The sequence below is a fragment of the Pristis pectinata genome, chromosome 10, assembly GCF_009764475.1.
Source record: "Pristis pectinata isolate sPriPec2 chromosome 10, sPriPec2.1.pri, whole genome shotgun sequence".
NCBI lineage: Eukaryota > Metazoa > Chordata > Chondrichthyes > Rhinopristiformes > Pristidae > Pristis > Pristis pectinata.
Window position 1 is genome coordinate 98,957,589 of NC_067414.1, and position 18,509 is coordinate 98,976,097.

Sequence of the window (18,509 nt, forward strand, 5' to 3'; positions counted from 1 at the left end):
GGCACCGTGTATCACTGATCATTATTTAATTATACCCAGTGTATTCCTGGTCAGTTTTTAATCTCCCTCAGTGCAATCCTTTTATTTTCTTCATGTTGAAATATGCAAGGCTTCTTTCGATTTCTTAAACCGTACAGAGGTTGTGATCGACATAGAACACAGAACAGTACAGCAGAGGGACAGGCCCTTCGGCCCACCATGTTGTGCCAAACTCATTAAACTAGTAATTAAACACCTAACAAAACTAATCCCTTCTGCCTACACAATGTCCATTCTCTGCACATCCATGTGCCTGTCTAAGAGCCTCTTAAACACCTCTGTCGTATCTGCCTCCACCACCACCCCTGGCAGCACATTCCAGGCACCCACCACTATGTCAAAAAAACTTGCCCACACAACTTCTTTGAAATTACACCCCCCCACCTTAAATGCATGCCCTCTAGTATTAGACAGTTTGACCCTGGGAAAAAGATACCAGCTGTCTATCTATGCCTCTCATAATCTTATAAACCTCTATCAGGCCTCCACCGCTCCAGAGAAAACAACCCAAGTTTGTCCAACCTCTCCTTATAGCTCATGCCCTGTAATCCAGGCAGCATCCTAGTGAATCTCTTCTGCACCCTCTCCAAAGCCTCCACATCCTTCCTGTAATGGGGCGAGCAGAACTGAATGAAATTCGATGAATGCAAATCTTGGTCAACCTTCTCCCACTCCCGCAACTCCTGTATTTCATTCACTCACCTTCATTTCTTCAACTGCTGTTGAGCCAAGGCCTTCTGAATCCGGGTCTGGCATTGCTGTGCTTTGTAACCAGTCGATGCACGGGGACCACCAGAAACCCAGCGTCATTGCAAAGGCTTCCACTTGAATATTTGTGGGGAGATGGGAAAAGTTCTGCTTTCACTCCGAACCTGTCAGTAATGGAATAAATGCCATCCTGCCCCAAATGATTACAAATTAAAATCAGGTTTGTGGAACATGTTTTACTGAAGGCAGGGTCCCTAAAAATGGAAAGGAACAGTTCTTCTCTTGAAAGGGAGTCCTCACCTCATGTCACTTCCTCGGAGGTGAGATTATCCCTCATCTGACGCTTCCTCACCTGCTCCCGTCCATAGACTGGATAGGTGATGATTACTGATCTAGCCAGCACACAGTGCACCCCCTAGCCAGCCCATGGAAGTGACAACACAGGTCAGTGTGGCTCACATCAACAGCTGAATCTTAACCTATAGTGAAACTCAATACATGGAATTCACTTTAAAAATAGACAAGCAAACAGCAGGAGGGAAGTCTGTGTGGGTGCTGAATTTATTTATACAGTACAGGGGTCTCATGACTGATTCACCGAAGAGAAGGCACCCCAACAACAAGTCTACAAGCTGATCAGTTATCAGACATTCATGCATATACCCTCCATTATCAAATGTCATTGCAACAGCAGACAGATCATGGGACTGAGAGACCCAGGAGAACACAAGTGCACCCAACCAAGCAGGTGCGTGGTCAATGGGCTAAATTAGGTAACAGCCCACTCAGTTCTGCCCTGGGTGGCTCTGTCAGTAGAAACGGCAGTTACCAAGAAGATTGCATCATTGAGCAGCATCATGAGCCCCATCACAGTGAATGGTGGAAGGCAATGAAGGGCAGGCACAGGGAGGGGAGAAAAGTTAACAAAAGGGAACAAAAGAAACTCAACACAACCAGGGCTGGAGAGGTAAGTGTGAGAGTGCAAGGAATGAACAGGATGTTGTGCAGGACATGAGAGGTACGCGAGGGTCTGAGGGGGCCATGAGAATGAATGCGGAATCTCGGAGAGGGAGAAACGGAGCGAGTAATGAGGGGAAGTTGCAAGAGGGAGTGAGAGTGAGACAGGAACAGGGTAAAGGGGCAACGTGGAGAACTGCAGGAAGGAGGTAGATTGGTCAGTCATTACCAGAGTGAATGGAAGGACACAGTAGCTTTTTCCTCAGATGGATTATGGTTCCCAGCCCAAGCGAAAGGCCAGGTAACTGAGGATCAGACACCATCAGCATCATTCTCACCATCTCCAATATATTTCAAACCCTGTGCCTTGTGTTTTCCCTTTGCTGCTTGAAGTGCAGACGGTGCATTTAGCTTCCTGGCTCCCTAACCCAGACCGTCAGCTCTGCGAACGTTAAGTGCAGACAGAGCTAAGACCTGAGTCCATGGTGGGCATGTCATCCGGGGGCTACAGCACCTCCACTACAGCTCATCACTGTGTATGAGATGGTAGAAGTAGGAATCCCGGTCCTCAGAGAGAACGTCCGGTGAGTCAAACTCCTTCAATGTGCCAGCGTCCATCACCAAGACTCGGTCAGAATCCATTATTGTGTTAATCCTGAGAGATACAGAACCAAAAGGGGGAATTATGCAGAGATAGCGGACACCACAAGAGAAACCATGGCAAGTGGTATGTTTACACTGCTGGTGCCCGCCTTGCCCAGGAGATCCTTTTTTCTGACCTTCCCAAGAAGCTGCCACACATCAGTGACAGCCAGAAAGATGGGACATGTCCTACCGGCTTCACCCATCTGGATGCCAAACCTTGCATTCTCCGAGCTAACTATATTAAAGGCCTCTGGAATTTGGCAACACTCTAAAAAGTAATGTTTTATAATTAACCAAACCTGCACTGCCACATGGTCAATGCTTGTTGAAGGCTCCAAGTGTCTGAGGCCATTCAACTTCGCTTCCCTCAGCAGTCCAGAGACTGGGAGATAACTGAAGATCGATCCTTGCCCCAAACCGGCAGCAACAGATCAATAATGACCTTTGCTGTCAATGTTCCCTGTGACATGGTATGGTTGTCAGTACATGCCCTGTCTGAGACATCTTCAGAGCAGCAGGGGTGGAGGTTGGCAGAAGGTCCCTGCCCATTCCGCTGGTCAGAGCCTCAGAAAATGGACAGGTGTTGAAAAATTCTAAACATTTTGTAAGTTAGAGAATAAGAAATGAAGACAGATGAAATATTTTCTCCACCCTCCCAAACGTGGACAGTTATCACAGGTCCCCGGCTGGCTAGAGAGGGCACATGGCCTCTTCCTGCCCACAGTCAGCCTGATCCTTTCCTTTCTCCTATCATACTTCCCCCCCCCCCCCCAATTCTCAGCTCCTTGCCCTCTTGTTCTTTTCTTCACTTCCGTGACATTAAATACCTGTGGGCGATCGTTAATACTGTTTTCTCTGCAAACTGCCTTCGTATTGTCTCCTGCAGCAGCTGATCTGTTTTCTGGTCCACACTGGCTGTGGCTTCATCGATGCACAGAATCTGCACAACAAGGAGAGCGTTTCAGAACATTGATACAAGGTGTTGGTCCTGACACAACTGGACTGTTGCAGGAGGTGGTGAAGCTCCAGCAGCGGATGCAGGCGGGATTGACTAGAGTGGTTCTGGGTGAGACACTTCAGCTGTAAGGTTGGACTGAAGAGGCAAGAGAAGTAGAGAGATTTGATTTGCAAAGGTGTACAAATCACGACTAGTTTAGAAAGACTAGAGGAAAGCCGTCCACATTAGTCCAGGGTTCAAAGATTGGGGAACACAGATATAATATTCTTGTTGAAAGATAGAAGGAAGATGTGAGGGAAAATGTTTGATATTAGGGTTAGTTAGGAAGTAGGACACAGCCGATAGGGACAGTGAAGGCAGAATCAATCAGGGCTTTCAAGAGGAAACTGGGAAGGCACTCAGGGGATAATAATTTGCAAGGCTGCAGGGAAAGAGCAGATAGTCTGACTAGACTGCTCAGCTATTAACTGGCATAGAGTTAATGGGCTGAACGGCCTCTTTCTGTGCAGTAACAATTTAATAATAAGATAGAGCAGATAAAGCGCAGGCTCACCACCTGTACTAAGAGGGTTAGACTCTGAGCACGAGTTGCATGGACCATCACACAGCATCTGCAGTCTCTTGTGTCTCCACTCTGCATGGACTAAGCTTGCAGCTGCAAGCATGTCGAAGATGGAGGGGTGATCTAAATGAGCTGACTAAAGAATTTGATAAAGCCAATGAACTATTTGCACTGATGTGGGACAGGAACAAGGGGACAAAACCGTGAAGTGGAGCAAGTCTGGCAGCGTGAGGTCAGGCAAAACCCCTTCACACCAAGAACAATGGAAAGCTGGAACCCACTCCCTGGCACCCGAAGCTGCTGCTGGGGAGCAGTGCTGGGACTGATGAATCTCTGTCAGGCACAGCTATTAAAGGTTACAGGATCAAGACAGTGGACTGAGTTAAGATGGCAATCAGACAATGCAATGGCCTGAAGGGTTGTTCTGTTCCCGAGGTCTCTGAGAAACCACTTTGGGTTTCACTTAACTACAACCCAATCCTGGGCCACCTCCAACAGTTGGTTCTCACTGAGCTGCAGAGAAGTGTGCGTTAACCCACAGGGTGCCACGACGCACTTCAATCAGGAATCAGCAAATGCAGCACCACTTACACGGTGTGAGCAAACTGGGCTTGGCTGGCAAGGCCCATCTCCACCTGCCCAAGGTGATGCTGCTTGACCCATGGACAGTTCCCATATCTTTACCACAGGGCACGTTTAATTGTAGACTGTGTAGCTCCTGTGAGCATCGAGGCAAGAGCAAAAGTGTTGACATCAGGATAAACTGCCTGTCGTTATACCAGTGAGGGTCTGACGAAGGTCCCTGCGACGCCAGTTCCAGGATGGTACTGGATCCACAGTGCGCTGTTAGACCCCTTCAGAGCCTGACATGTTTCAACAAGATCACCTCTTATCCTTCCACACTCTGACGAGTGCAGTCATCGCAAGGACAGGGTACTTTAAAAAGAAATTAGAAGGGCAAAGAGGGAGCATGAAATATGACAATTAAGGAAAGTCCTGGAGCATTCTGCAGGCATATGAAGTGCAAAGAGTGGGACCCATTGGGGACGAAAGAGGCAAGGTCTGAAAATACTACTTCTCATCTGTGCTCACGAAGGAGATGGACATTGCACTTGGAGATAGTAGGTGTCATAGTGGGCATAAACATGGAACAGTACAGCACAGGACAGGCCCTTTGGCCCACGACGCTGGGCTAACCTGATTAAACCAATGACTCCCAATCAATCTAATCCCTCTTCCCCGCACATTGACCATATCTCTCCCTTCTCTGCACTTTCACGTGTCATATAAAAATGGATAGATCCCCAGGACCTGACGAGAGGCATCCCAGACTGCTCGGGGAGGCAAGGGAGGAGATTGTTGGGGCTGTCTGGCCACATTTGAGATGCCAGATGACTGGAAGCCAGTGTGGGACGTCAATTCAAGAAGGACAGAAAGACTCTGTCTTTACCTCTCGTTGTCTTGGTGTAGCACTGCACTTTCCTCTGTAGCTGTGACACTTTACTCTGTACTGTTATTGTTTTTACCTGTACTGCATCAATGCACTCTGTACTAACGCAATGTAACTGCACAGTGTAATGAATTGACCTGTACGATCGGTATGCAAGACAAGCTTTTCACTGTACCTCGGTACAAGTGACAATAATAAACCAATACTGATTCTCCTAAGCTTCTGGTGTCATGTGTTGGGGGAATCTGCAATGCCTGGTGCCGTGCTGTGGCTCAGGGCCCACGTCTATGTCAGTTCAGCCACACAGCTGCAGCCTGTAATAACCCACGTAGTAGAAACTGTAGCTGAGGATGGAGGAACGACAGCAGGCAGAGAGCCAGGTGTCCACAGACATGCAGGTAAGGGAAAGCCCTCTCGCTCCTCGACTGTATTTGGTCACACACCTTACTTTTTGTGAGAAGTGCCCTCGCCAGGCACATCAGTTGCTTCTGTCCGATGGATAAATTCTTCCCTCTCTCACCCAGCTCTGCGTTTAATCCACCTGAAATGGAGATGGTCAGACCAGGTGAGGAACAACTCATTGCCGAGGGAGTGGGTGCAGTTCTCATGACTGGGCCTCACTTACCCATTCTGTGGGTGACCTCCAGTAGGTGACACTGGTGAAGCACGTCCCATAGCTCCTGGTCCGTGTGGTGGGTCAGTGGGTCCAGGTTTTCGCGCACTGTGCCACTGAACAGGAATGGATCCTGTGGGATAATAGCCATCCTTGATCTGGGAAAGAGACAGAATGCTGGGAACAGGGATGCAGTAATGTCACAAATTTGGCTCCCCTAACTGAGGAAGTAGCCGGACTCTGTGGTCCTGCTGTAAGGGCGCACAGGAGAGCAGCAGCTTCCAATTCTACGTTCAGTTGTTCACTTTCAGGACCTGACCATCATTTGGTGCTCATCCTGGATTCCCTTAAACCGAGTAAGCCTTAGGGCATTTTCTGAGGAGAGTGAGGAATCGAGCACATTGGTGTGGTTCAGTCACACACGAGCCAGGTTATGTGAAGGTGGCAGATTTCCTCCCTGAAGGACATTAATGAACTGGTGGCTATGTGGACATCGTCACGAGTAAGTCATACTTTCCAAGCTCCAGATCGTTGACTAGGATGGGGGTAGAACTCAGCTCTCTGGATGACATAGAACAGTACAGCCCTTCGGCCCATCATGTTGTGTCAGACTAATTAAGCTCATGATGCCTAATAACACTAATCCCTTCTGCCTGCACACGGTCCATATCCCGCCACATTCATGTGCCTATCTGAGAGCCTCTAAATCAGCTCTGTCTTACCTGCCTCCACCCCCACCCCTGGCAGCACATTCCAGGCACCCACCACTGTGTCAAAAACTTACCCCTCGCATCTCCTTTTAACCTTCCCCCTCTCATCTTAAATGCAGCCCCTCTAGTATTAGGCATTTCAGCCCTAGGAAAAAGATACTGATTGTATCTACGCCTCTCATAATCTTACAAACCTCTATCAGGTCTCCCCTCAGCCTCCACCACTCCAGAGAAAACAACCCAAGTTTGTCCAACCTCTCCTTACAGCTCATGCCCTCTAATCCAGGCAGCGTCCTGGTGAACCTCTTCTGCACCCTCTCCAAAGCCTCCGCATCCTTCCTGTACTGGGGCAATCAGAACTGAATGCAGTACTCCAGATGTGGAAAAACCAGAGTGTTATAAAGCTGCAACGTAACTTCCTGAATCTTGAACTCAATGCCTCAATTAAGAAAGGCAAGCATGCCATACGCCTCGTTTACCACCCTATCAACTGGTGCGGCCACTTACAGAGAGCTAGAAACTTGGACCCCAAAATCCCTCTGTACATCAATGCTGTTAAGGGTCCTGCCATTAACTGTGTACTCTTCCTTTACATTTGATCTCCCAGAGTGCATCACCTCACACTTGCCCAGATTAAACTGCATCTGCCATTTCTCTGCCCACATCTACACCTGATCTATATCCTGCTGTATCCTTTGTCAATCTTCTACACTGTCCACAATGCCACCAACCTTTTGTGTCATCCATGAACTTACTAACCCACCCAAACACATTTTCATCCAGATCATTTATAAATATCACAATGTGGAACACCACTAGTCACGGACCTCCAATGACCACAACCCTCTGTCTTCTATGGGCAAGCCAATTCTGAATCCAAATGGCCAAGTCACTGTGGATGCCATGGATCTTAATGTTCTGGATGAGCCTACAAGAGGGACCTTGTTGAATGCCTTACTAAAATCCACGTAGACAACATCTACTGCTCTACTTTCCTTTCAGGTTGCTAGGTTTAGATTCCTTCCAGATTTCTGGTAATTTAAAATGAAGACAAGACACTGAGAGCAAAAGGCTGTCGGAAATGAGAAATAATTAGGTTGAGCTGTCAGGGCAGAGAAACACGCCACATCTGTGACAGGTCAGTTCTGCACATGAAGTCTGCAAATAGTGGAAATTTAAAATAAGAACAGAAAACGCTGGAAACACTCAGCAGGTCGGGCAGTTAATGTTTCGGGTTCAAGACCCTCCTGAAAATTTGTGCCGACCCCTTGCCCCAACCCCTGACCCTGTGTCACTCTCCCTCACCCAACCCCACACCACCACTCCTCCCCCTGATCTCACACCGGTCCCTCTTCACCAGCCTATCTCGGCATCTTATCCTGGATTGATGCCTCCAAACCTTGGCGTGATGGTCACTCTCCTTCCACTATCTGTGCTCAGCCTCAGCTCTCCCAGACTGACACCCACCATCAAGCCCACCTCAGCGTAGTCACCCACTGTCCAGCCCCCATCACCACGAGACGTGTGAACTTACCGAAGTTCTAACAAACTGACAGTTCGAGTGTCAACACTGTCGATGAAAATCTGACCCTCAGTCAACTCCACCATCCGAAATAATGCCAGGAAGAGAGAGGACTTTCCTGAACCTGTCCGTCCCACAATCCCAACTTTCTCACCAGGATTAATCTTGACGTTAATTCCGTTGAGCACAGTCGGTAGTCCGGGCCGATACACAAGGACCACATCTTGGAATAAGATCAGACCACGCTGTGGCCATGTGGAAGACACCTGAACACAAAAATATACAGGCAACACTTCAACAAATCTTTCACAGGAACAAGTCTCTTAAAATGCCCTTGAAGCCTAACTGGCCTTTCAGCCGATTGCAGAAGGCACTGACAAAGAATTCTGGAAGACTGAAGAAAAATGCTACTCTCTGCAAAAGGATGTCCCAGGATGCAGAGTTAGTGATCTACCTGTGGATAGAGGAAGCCCTGGAAACAATCTGCATTCTACCCCGTTGTGACGTGGCATCTGTGTTGTACCTATGATGCTGTGGAATACAAATGGAAGATTTCTCCACAGGGTTAGTGGCTCTTCCAGAGTACGGAGGGAAGCATTCTAGCCACTGAAAGAGTCCAAGAAAATATGTAGCATCTGCTAGAGGATGTTCTAAAACAGAGAAAGATGAATTGTACCCTCTGATGTTGGTGTGGGGATTTGCAGTGAGGAACTGATGCAGGCTGAGAGGAGGGACTTTGACACAAGAAGCACTCTCCCACGGATGGTGGATGATGTGAAACCTTTCTATCCACTGACTGTGGATGTTGTGAAGCTTCCAACCATAGCCACCAATATGTACTTGGATTGGAATGGAAACAAAGTGGTACACATTATCCTAGGTTTGATCGCACCTGGCACTACAGTAAGATTTACTACTTGTACTGCAACTACTAAACAGTAAAGGCCAGCACACATTTACCTTCCCAATTACTGCTGTATTCTGATGTTCCCATGCTGTGAAACTCTATGTCTCCCCTGAGGAGTATAACAGATGTAGGAGTATACTTAAGGAAATCAGGAGGGCAGAAAGGGGACATGAGATATCCTTGGCGGACAAGGTAAAGGAAAACCGATCTGTACAAGATGTCGGTGAGACCTCACTTGGAGTGTGCAGTTCTGGTCGCCCTACTACAGGAAGGATGTGATTAAGCTAGAGAGAGTGCGGAACATCTTCATAAGGATGTTGCTGGGACTGGAGGGCTTGAGCTATAAAGGAGAAGCTGGGATGTTTTCCCTGGAGTGAAGGAGGCTGGGGGTGACCTTATGGAGGTTTATAAAATCATGAGGGGCAGAGATAAGGTGGATGGTCACAGTGTTTTCCCCAGGAACCAGAGGGCATAGGTTTAAGGTGAGAGGGGGAAGACTGAAAGGAGACCAGAGGGTAACTTCTTTTGCACAGAGGGTGGTGGGTATGTGGAACGAGCTCCTAGAGTGGTGGAGGCGGCTACAATGACAATGTTTAAAAGACAGTTGGACGGGTACATGGATGGGAAAGGTTTCCAGGGATGTGGGCCAAACACAGCAAATGGGACTGGCTCAGGCTGGCACCTTGGTGGGCATGGACAGGTTGGGCCGAAGGGCCTGTTTCTGTGTTGTGTAGTCAGTCCTCTATCCATGCAACCATGCTACCCATCCCCAAGAGCGTTTACTTGGTGTAAAGGTCTTTAGTCCAGCATCTTATCGAGCACCGTGTGAAATCACAGGCACGCTACGCCATACTGCTTCACTCTTACCCCACCCTCAAAAATTCCATGAGATTTGACAAACATGATTCCCATTCCGTACAGACAATGCTGGAAACACTCAGCAGGTCAGGCAACGTCTGTGGAAGAGAAGCAGATTTAATGTTCCAGGATGAAGACCCTTCATCAGCCCTTCGTCAGACCAAGTTCTGATGAAGGATGCTTGACCCTGAGTGTTAACGGTTTCTCCTCCGCAGACACTGCCCGACCTGCTGAGTGTTTCCAACCTTTTCTCTGTTTGTTTCAGATTTCCAGAATCAGCAGGTTTTCTGATTGTCATTTCATATAAGATAAGATTCTTTATTAGTCACATGTACATCCAAACACACAGCAGAGTGTTCCGGGGGCAGCCCGCAAGTGTCACCACGCTTCCGGTGTCAACATAGCACGCCCACAACTTCCTAACCTGTACGTCTTTGGAATGTGGGAGGAAACCGGAGCACCCGGAGGAAACCCACGCAGACACGGGGGGAACATACAAACTCCTTATAGACAGCAGCTGGAATTGAACCCGGGTCGCTGGCGCTGTAATAGCGTTACGCTGACCGCTACACCACCGAGCCAATCATTCTGTCCAACCGTAGACAACGTTCACCCCAGTGATCCGGCTGTAACAGCACACACCCCAGTCACTCCTCCCACCTTCAGCTTTTCATACAACACCCTCTCATTTACTCCCTCCCTCTCATTCCTTCTCCCCATCTCCATCCACCACCCAAAAATTTCCCCTTACCTCAACAGAGTCATCCTGAGGCTCACTGGGAATTTCGGTGGTATACTCATCCAAGCGCTCCACACTCACCATCTGTGTTTCAGTTTGTGTGAAGCTAGAAATGGCTCCGGAGAGTAGGTTTGTGATTGACAGGGCGTAGGACAGCGCGAGACCCACGAGGCCTGCGAGAGAGAAAAACACGACGGTAGTTACTCACCCCAAGTGTGAGACACACCCGTGATTGACAGGTGAAGAGACACTGCGTCGATTGGGCTTATATTTGTGAGAGTTTAAAAGAACGAGAGGAGATCTCGAAAGTTACAAATTTCTAACAGAACTGGACAGAGTAGATGCAGGATGGATGTTCCTGATGACAGGGGGGTCCAGGACCAGGGGTCACAGTCTGAAGAGAAGGGACAAGTGTAAACATCACCAATACCTTGTCCTGGTCCAACCATAAAGACACCACGGCCAAGAAAGCACACCAGCACCTCAACTTCCTCAGGAGGCTAAGGAAATTCAGCGTGTCCCCGAAACACGAGAAGTGTGTTTGCACAACCACCACACAAAGAATGAAACTGAGAATCATTTACCTTGTTAATCGGGAGGCTAAGGCATCAAGCCACAGTCCTGAGACCTGAATGTAAATTCAGTAGGAGACTTTGGTAAAGCAAGTGGGCAAAACTTTGGATGGATTTCTATGCAGGTGAGTGCAAACTAATAGCGCTCAGACTAAGTATTGCTCTCAATACTGTGTAAATGGTGCTCGGGACAGTGGAGGTCGAAAGAGATTTAGGGCACAATTAACACAGATTACTATAATTAAAAAAAAATAATCCAAAAGACTAATGGCACGCTGTTATTCATAACTAGAAGGGGATATAAATGACAGGACATTTTGTTGCATCTATTCCAAGACCACATTTGGAGCAGTGGGTTCACCTTCCTACTCTGCACAATTCAGCACCTAGTTCACCAATGTCAAATAATCAGCATTCCTGCAACCCGGTTTTCCAGGGTTCTGTTGCCAATCTCAGGTAATTTCTCTTCTGGTCTTGGTCGTTAAGGCCAGGAAGACTTTTGTCATTCAATCTCTCCTGTCCCTCACTTTCCCATTGGTTTTCCCTCCCCACCACTATGTGGGACAGTCCGTCAGTGGTGTTCCAGTGTGGGGTGTGGAGGACAGTCGGTCAGTGGTGTTCCAGTGTGGGGTGTGGGGGACAGTCGGTCAGTGGTGTTCCGGTGTGGGGTGTGGGGGACAGTCGGTCAGTGGTGTTCCGGTGTGGGGTGTGGGGGACAGTCGGTCAGTGGTGTTCCGGTGTGGGGTGTGGGGGACAGTCGGTCAGTGGTGTTCCGGTGTGGGGTGTGGGGGACAGTCGGTCAGTGGTGTTCCGGTGTGGGGTGTGGGGGACAGTCGGTCAGTGGTGTTCCGGTGTGGGGGACAGTCGGTCAGTGGTGTTCCAGTGTGGGGTGTAGGGGACAGTCGGTCAGTGGTGTTCCAGTGTGGGGTGTGGGGGACAGTCGGTCAGTGGTGTTCCAGTGTGGGGTGTGGGGGACAGTCGGTCAGTGGTGTTCCAGTGTGGGGTATGGGAGACAGTCGGTCAGTGGTGTTCCAGTGTGGGGTATGGGAGACAGTCGGTCAGTGGTGTTCCAGTGTAGGGGACAGTCGGTCAGTGGTGTTCCGGTGTGGGGTGTGGGGGACAGTCGGTCAGTGGTGTTCCGGTGTGGGGGACAGTCGGTCAGTGGTGTTCCAGTGTGGGGTGTAGGGGACAGTCGGTCAGTGGTGTTCCAGTGTGGGGTGTAGGGGACAGTCGGTCAGTGGTGTTCCAGTGTGAGGTGTAGGGGACAGTCAGTCAGTGGTGTTCCAGTGTAGGGGGTGTGGCAGTCCGGCAGTGTTGCTCCTGCTCCGTTCAGCTCACTGACTGTCTCTGGCACTGCTGCAGCTTGTGACGGTGGGGATGGTGCCGTGGCATTGGGATACGGTGGGGATACTCTGCTCTGGTCCCATCATTGTGCCCCTTATCTTGAGGTGCTAACATCTTACCAGGACTGCCACGGCTCAGGCTGTGCTCAATGACAGCAATGACAGCGATGGACGTCACTACAGTAACAGCAATCATCTGCAGCCTGATGTCGAGCCACTGCATGGCAGTATTGGCAGCGTAAAGACAGCGCTGGTTCAGTTCAAGGCGACGGCTGTTCTCCTTCTCAAACCTGAGGGTGGAACGGGAGTGGAATTAGCCAACAACTGAGGCAGCCTACGCACACGGGCATTTCTGGAACCGTAGGTAAAACGAAACGCCAACAAGCTCACAGCCACCAGGCAGGCTGGGAAGGAAAATAATTTTGAAGCATGTTTGAGGTAAATGCTTGCACCTGAGGAGCTGTTTTGGAAAATCCTCCCACATTATTTTAAATCAATTACCATTGAAAAGAAGGATCTTTTCCACACCTCAGTGGGTTTGGTATATAAATTGCCAGGTCCCTATGAGATAGAACCCAGGCTGCCATGGGGGCAAGGAGGGAGATTACGGAGGCTTTGACAGATGTTTAAACCATCTCTGGCCAGAGGTGAGGTACCAGACAACTGCAGGGCAGCAAATGAGGTCCCTTCATTTAAAAAGGGCAGCAGGGGTAAGCCTTGTAACTATAGGCCAGTGAGTCCAACGCCCCTGGTAAGGAAATTACTGGAAAAATTCTCAGAAACAGAATTAATCTGCCCTTGGAGGAACAGTCTGCACGGCTTAGTTAACGGAAGATCTTGTCCAACTAACTTGATTGAATTTTTCAAGGAACTGACAATGTGTGTTGATGAGGGTAGGGCAGTTGGTGTGGTTTACATGGACTTCAGTAAGGCCTTCAACAAGGTTACATATGGAAGACTGGTCCAAATGTTAGAGTTCATGGGACCCGGGGAAAGTTTGCAACTTGGATACCAAAATGACATGATCAGAGCAGCGATAGGTGGTGCAGAGTTAGTTTTGAGACTAGAAGCCTGTGACAAGTGATGTAGCACTGGGATCAGTGTGGAGACCTCTACGCTTTAGAACATAGAACAGTACAGCACAGGAACAGGCCCTTCGGCCCACCATGTTGAGCCGAACTAATTAAGCTAATGGTGCCTAATTACACTAATCCCTTCTGCCTGCAGATGGTCCATATCCCTCCATTCTCTGCACATTCATGTGCTTATCTAACAGCCTCTTCAACACCACTATCGTATCTGCCTGCACCACGACCCCTGGCAGCCAGTTCCAGCACCCACCACTCTCTGTGTAAAAAACTTGCCCCGCACATCTCCTTTAAACTTTCCCCCTCTCACCTTAAATGCATGTCCTCTAGTATTTGACATTCCCCACCCTGGGTAAAAGATTTTGACTGTCCACCCTATCTATGCATCTCATAACCTTATCAGCTTCTGTCAGGTCTCCCCTCAGCCTCCACCACTCCAGAGAAAACAATCCAAGTTTGTCCAACCTCTCCTTATAGCTGATGTCCCATAATCCAGGCAGCATCCCGATGAACCTCTTCTGCACCTTCTCCAAAGCCTCCACATCCTTCCTGGGATGGGGCGACCAGAATTGAATGCAATACTCCAGATGCAGCCTAGCCAGAGTTTTATAAAGCTGCAACATAACTTCCTGACTCTTGAACTCAATGCCTCCACTAATAAAGGCAAGCATGCTATAAGCCTTCTTTACCATCTTATCAACTTGTGCGGCAACTTTCAGAGAGCTATGGACTTTGTTGTATTTTAATGATATGGATTTGAATGTAGGAAGTATGATTCGTAAGTTCACAGGTGACAGGATGATTGGTGGTTTTCTTGATAGTGAGAAGGGTAGTCTTTGCAACAGAATGATATTGAGTGGTTGGTAAGAGGGACAGAGAAATGGCAGATAGAACTTAATCCTGAAAAACGTGAGGTGATACTTTTTTAGAGGTCAAATGAAGCCACGATATACATAACAAATGGTAGGATCCTAGGAAGTACAGAGAAAGAGAGACCTTGATGTACACATCCAAGGATCCCTGAAGGTTGCAGCACAGGTAGGGGAGACATACAGGATACTTGCCTTCATTAGCTGGGATGAGAACAGGGAGCTCTTGTCCAACTTTATCAAACACTGGTTAGGGGGTAACTGGAGCACTGTGTGGAGTTCTGGTTGAACATTGTAGGAAGGATGTGATTAGAGGGTGTGGAGCAAATTCACCAGGATGGAGTTTCAGATACAACACGGGCTGGGCTTGTTTCCCTTGGAAGTGGGGGGAACATTGAGTACATGATGTTATGAGGGACACAGATAGACAGTGAGAAACTTTGACATCTTTGCTAAGAGGAAATGAACAGAGGGCAAGGTTTAAGGTACAGGGTAGGAGGTTTATAGGGAGCTGAGGAAGAATGTTTTCACCTGGGGTGGTTGAAATCTGCACCTCAGTGCCGGGGGTGGGGGGTGGGGAGGTTGGTGGTGGAGGCAGGTTCTCTTACAGCATTAGAGTACGAGAGGGCATAGGTTTAGGACTGGAGGGGAAAGATTCAAAGGACAAGCTTTTTACAGAGGGTGGTGAGTATGAGGAATGAGCTGCCAGAGGAAGTAGTAGAGGCAGGTACAATTACAACATTGAAAAGACATTTGGGCAGGTTCATGGATAGGAAAGGTCTAGGCTATTATTTATCAGACGTCAGACTACACAGTTCAGCACATCACGGAAACCAGCCTCCCCTCCACGGACTCTGTCGACACTTCCCGCTGCCTCGGTAAAGCAGCCAACATAATCAAAGACCCCACCCACCCTGGACATTCTCTCTTCTCCTCCCTCCCATCGGGCAGAAGATACAAAAGCCTGAAATAACGTACCACCAGGCTCAAGGACAGCTTCTAGCCCACTGTTATAAGATTTTTGAACGGATCTCTTGTACGATAGATAGACTTTTGACCTCACAATCTACCTCATCATGGCTTTGCACCTATGACTCATTATCCCACTGCTTGATAAAGAGCTCACCTGACGATGGCCCGCGATGCCCGGACAGTGGTGAGACCCTTCAGTGTCTCGGAGAACTGTGTATAGATTGGGGAGAGAGTGATGGCAGTCAGGCGCTTGAGCTCCCTGGAAGTGAAGCGGTAGTAGCGTTGCAGGTAGAAGTAAATGATGCCCAGCGGCACCAGGATCAGCATGATCCATGGCAGACTGTAGCTGATCATCAGCACCATGCCCAGCAGGCCATACAGAGTGGCCAGGAAGATGTTGAGGATGAAGGGAAGCGTGTCGTCCACACTGTAGAGGTCTGTAGAGAAACGGTTCACAATGCGTCCAATGGGAGTTGTGTCAAGAAACGACGTTGTGGCCTAAAACAGAATGAAAACCAATTGAGACTCTGCCATTTCATTGCTTGATTTCCCTTTCTAAAGCTTCCATAGCTACCAAGGCAGGTTATTCCATTGTGGAGCTAACCCCAAGCCAACCCCAAAGGCAGTGGTGAACCTTCTCACAGACAGCCACAGGATAGAAATGCTGGATTTGCCTCCCAGATCACTAAGTGGACTCTGCCCAGTACGTAATAGGCATATCCCTCCCCACCATTGGTAGTATCTACATGAGGCACTGCCTCAGGAAGGCAACATCCATCAAAGATCCCCACCATCTGGGCCATGCCGTCTTCTCCCATCGGGCAGGAGGTACAGAAGCCTGAAGTCCCACACCACCATGTTCAAGAATAGTACTTCCCTTGAACTATTCGGTTCTTGAACCAACCGGCACAACCCTAATCACTACAGTCTGGCAACACTATGACCACTTTGATCACTTTGCACTTAAATGGACTTTTTTTGTTCGAATTGTGTTCTTTCTTGTAAAAAATTGTGTATAATTTATGTTTAATTTATTTTTCTTGAGAATGCTGCTTATCTGATGCTGTGTGCCTGTGATGCTGCTGCAAGTAAGTTTTTCATTGCACCCGTGCATGGATGTACTTGTGCAGATGACAATAAACTCGACTTTGACAACAGAGTGAAACTCCTATCCCTCCACACGGTGCAGGGTTTGAACATGTAATCCATGCACAGTCACATGTCTGCACGGAATCTACAGTCTCCCTCTGCAATTTATTTCTTTGAGAAAAAGACTGCCCAGACTGATCCTTTAAAGCTGGGAATGATCAAAGCCTCTCAATTACAGATCAGGAACTGATCCTAGTCCGAGATGAATTTGTAATCCCACTCACGCCTAATAAACAGGATTGAAAGAAACAGGTTCACATTGAAACAAACGTATAAAGGTCGGTAGTAGATGGACCACTAACCTTCATTACACGAAGTAAAAGTTTGTTGTGAATAACCACAGCGGCATGGATAGCACCACAGGCAAAGAGAAAGGCTCGAACTGCCGTGAATGCAGTGTTTGCAGCAGCAATGCCACCAAAAATTATCAGGAACAATTTGACATCTGGTGACAGTTCTTGTATGGAGAGGGACCTTGCAACAAAGACAGAAAGCAACAGACAGCAATTTTACTTCAACTGATCGATGTTATGGATTAACTGAACTTTGCAAAGCTGCCTTGAGCATCTACACATTTCCCTCTGTTGCTGAGTTTTCTAAGAAGTGACATTTGCAAACACTAAGTTTTGAATGATGAAATGCCAGAGCTCCCAAAAAGGCAAGGATTCACGATTTAAACCTTCAACCATCATATGAGACAAACACAATGAACTACACCAAACCACATGATGCGGGTACTTTACGTTATATTGGCTGACAACATGTGGGCAACAGTCGCCCGGTACTGATCCACACAGCGGGGGCAACAGTCGCCCGGAACTGATCCACACAGCGGGGGCAACAGTCGCCCGGTACTGATCCACACAGCGGGGGCAACAGTCGCCCGGTACTGATCCACACAGCGGGGGCAACAGTCGCCCGGAACTGATCCACACAGCGGGGGCAACAGTCGCCCGGTACTGATCCACACAGCGGGGGCAACAGTCGCCCGGAACTGATCCACACAGCGGGGGCAACAGTCGCCCGGTACTGATCCACACAGCGGGGGCAACAGTCGCCCGGTACTGTTCCACACAGCGGGGGCAACAGTCGCCCGGTACTGATCCACACAGCGGGGGCAACAGTCGCCCGGTACTGATCCACACAGCGGGGGCAACAGTCGCCCGGTACTGTTCCACACAGCGGGGGCAACAGTCGCCCGGTACTGATCCACACAGCGGGGGCAACAGTCGCCCGGAACTGTTCCACACAGCGGGGGCAACAGTCGCCCGGTACTGATCCACACAGCGGGGGCAACAGTCGCCCGGTACTGATCCACACAGCGGGGGCAACAGTCGCCCGGTACTGATCCACACAGCGGGGGCAACAGTCGCCCGGTACTGATCCACACAGCGGGGGCAACAGTCGCCCAGAACTGTTCCACACAGCGGGGGCAACAGTCGCCCGGTACTGATCCACACAGCGGGGGCAACAGTCGCCCGGTACTGATCCACACAGCGGGGGCAACAGTCGCCCGGTACTGATCCACACAGCGGGGGCAACAGTCGCCCGGTACTGATCCACACAGCGGGGGGAGCAGTCGCCCGGTACTGTTCCACACAGCGGGGGCAACAGTCGCCCGGTACTGTTCCACACAGCGGGGGGCAACAGTCGCCCGGTACTGATCCACACAGCGGGGGCAACAGTCGCCCGGTACTGATCCACACAGCGGGGGCAACAGTCGCCCGGTACTGATCCACACAGCGGGGGCAACAGTCGCCCGGAACTGATCCACACAGCGGGGGCAACAGTCGCCCGGAACTGTTCCACACAGCGGGGGCAACAGTCGCCCGGAACTGATCCACACAG

The 18,509-nt window shown here is 49.3% G+C and overlaps 1 protein-coding gene across 1 annotated transcript in view; it reads right to left on the bottom strand.

Moving 5' to 3' along the window:
• Positions 1 to 1,285: 1,285 nt before the first annotated feature.
• Positions 1,286 to 18,509, bottom strand: part of abcc10 (ATP-binding cassette, sub-family C (CFTR/MRP), member 10) — a 49,246-nt gene continuing 32,022 nt past the window's right edge. Inside the window, exons 14-22 of the mRNA XM_052025402.1 lie at positions 16,964 to 17,135; positions 15,667 to 16,010; positions 12,704 to 12,873; positions 10,681 to 10,841; positions 8,177 to 8,430; positions 5,945 to 6,090; positions 5,763 to 5,860; positions 3,177 to 3,289; positions 1,286 to 2,359 (exon numbers count right to left, since the gene is read on the bottom strand). Coding sequence (XP_051881362.1) covers positions 2,224 to 2,359; positions 3,177 to 3,289; positions 5,763 to 5,860; positions 5,945 to 6,090; positions 8,177 to 8,430; positions 10,681 to 10,841; positions 12,704 to 12,873; positions 15,667 to 16,010; positions 16,964 to 17,135 — 1,594 coding nt within the window. The 3' untranslated portion in view covers positions 1,286 to 2,223. The remainder of the gene's footprint in view (positions 2,360 to 3,176; positions 3,290 to 5,762; positions 5,861 to 5,944; positions 6,091 to 8,176; positions 8,431 to 10,680; positions 10,842 to 12,703; positions 12,874 to 15,666; positions 16,011 to 16,963; positions 17,136 to 18,509) is intronic.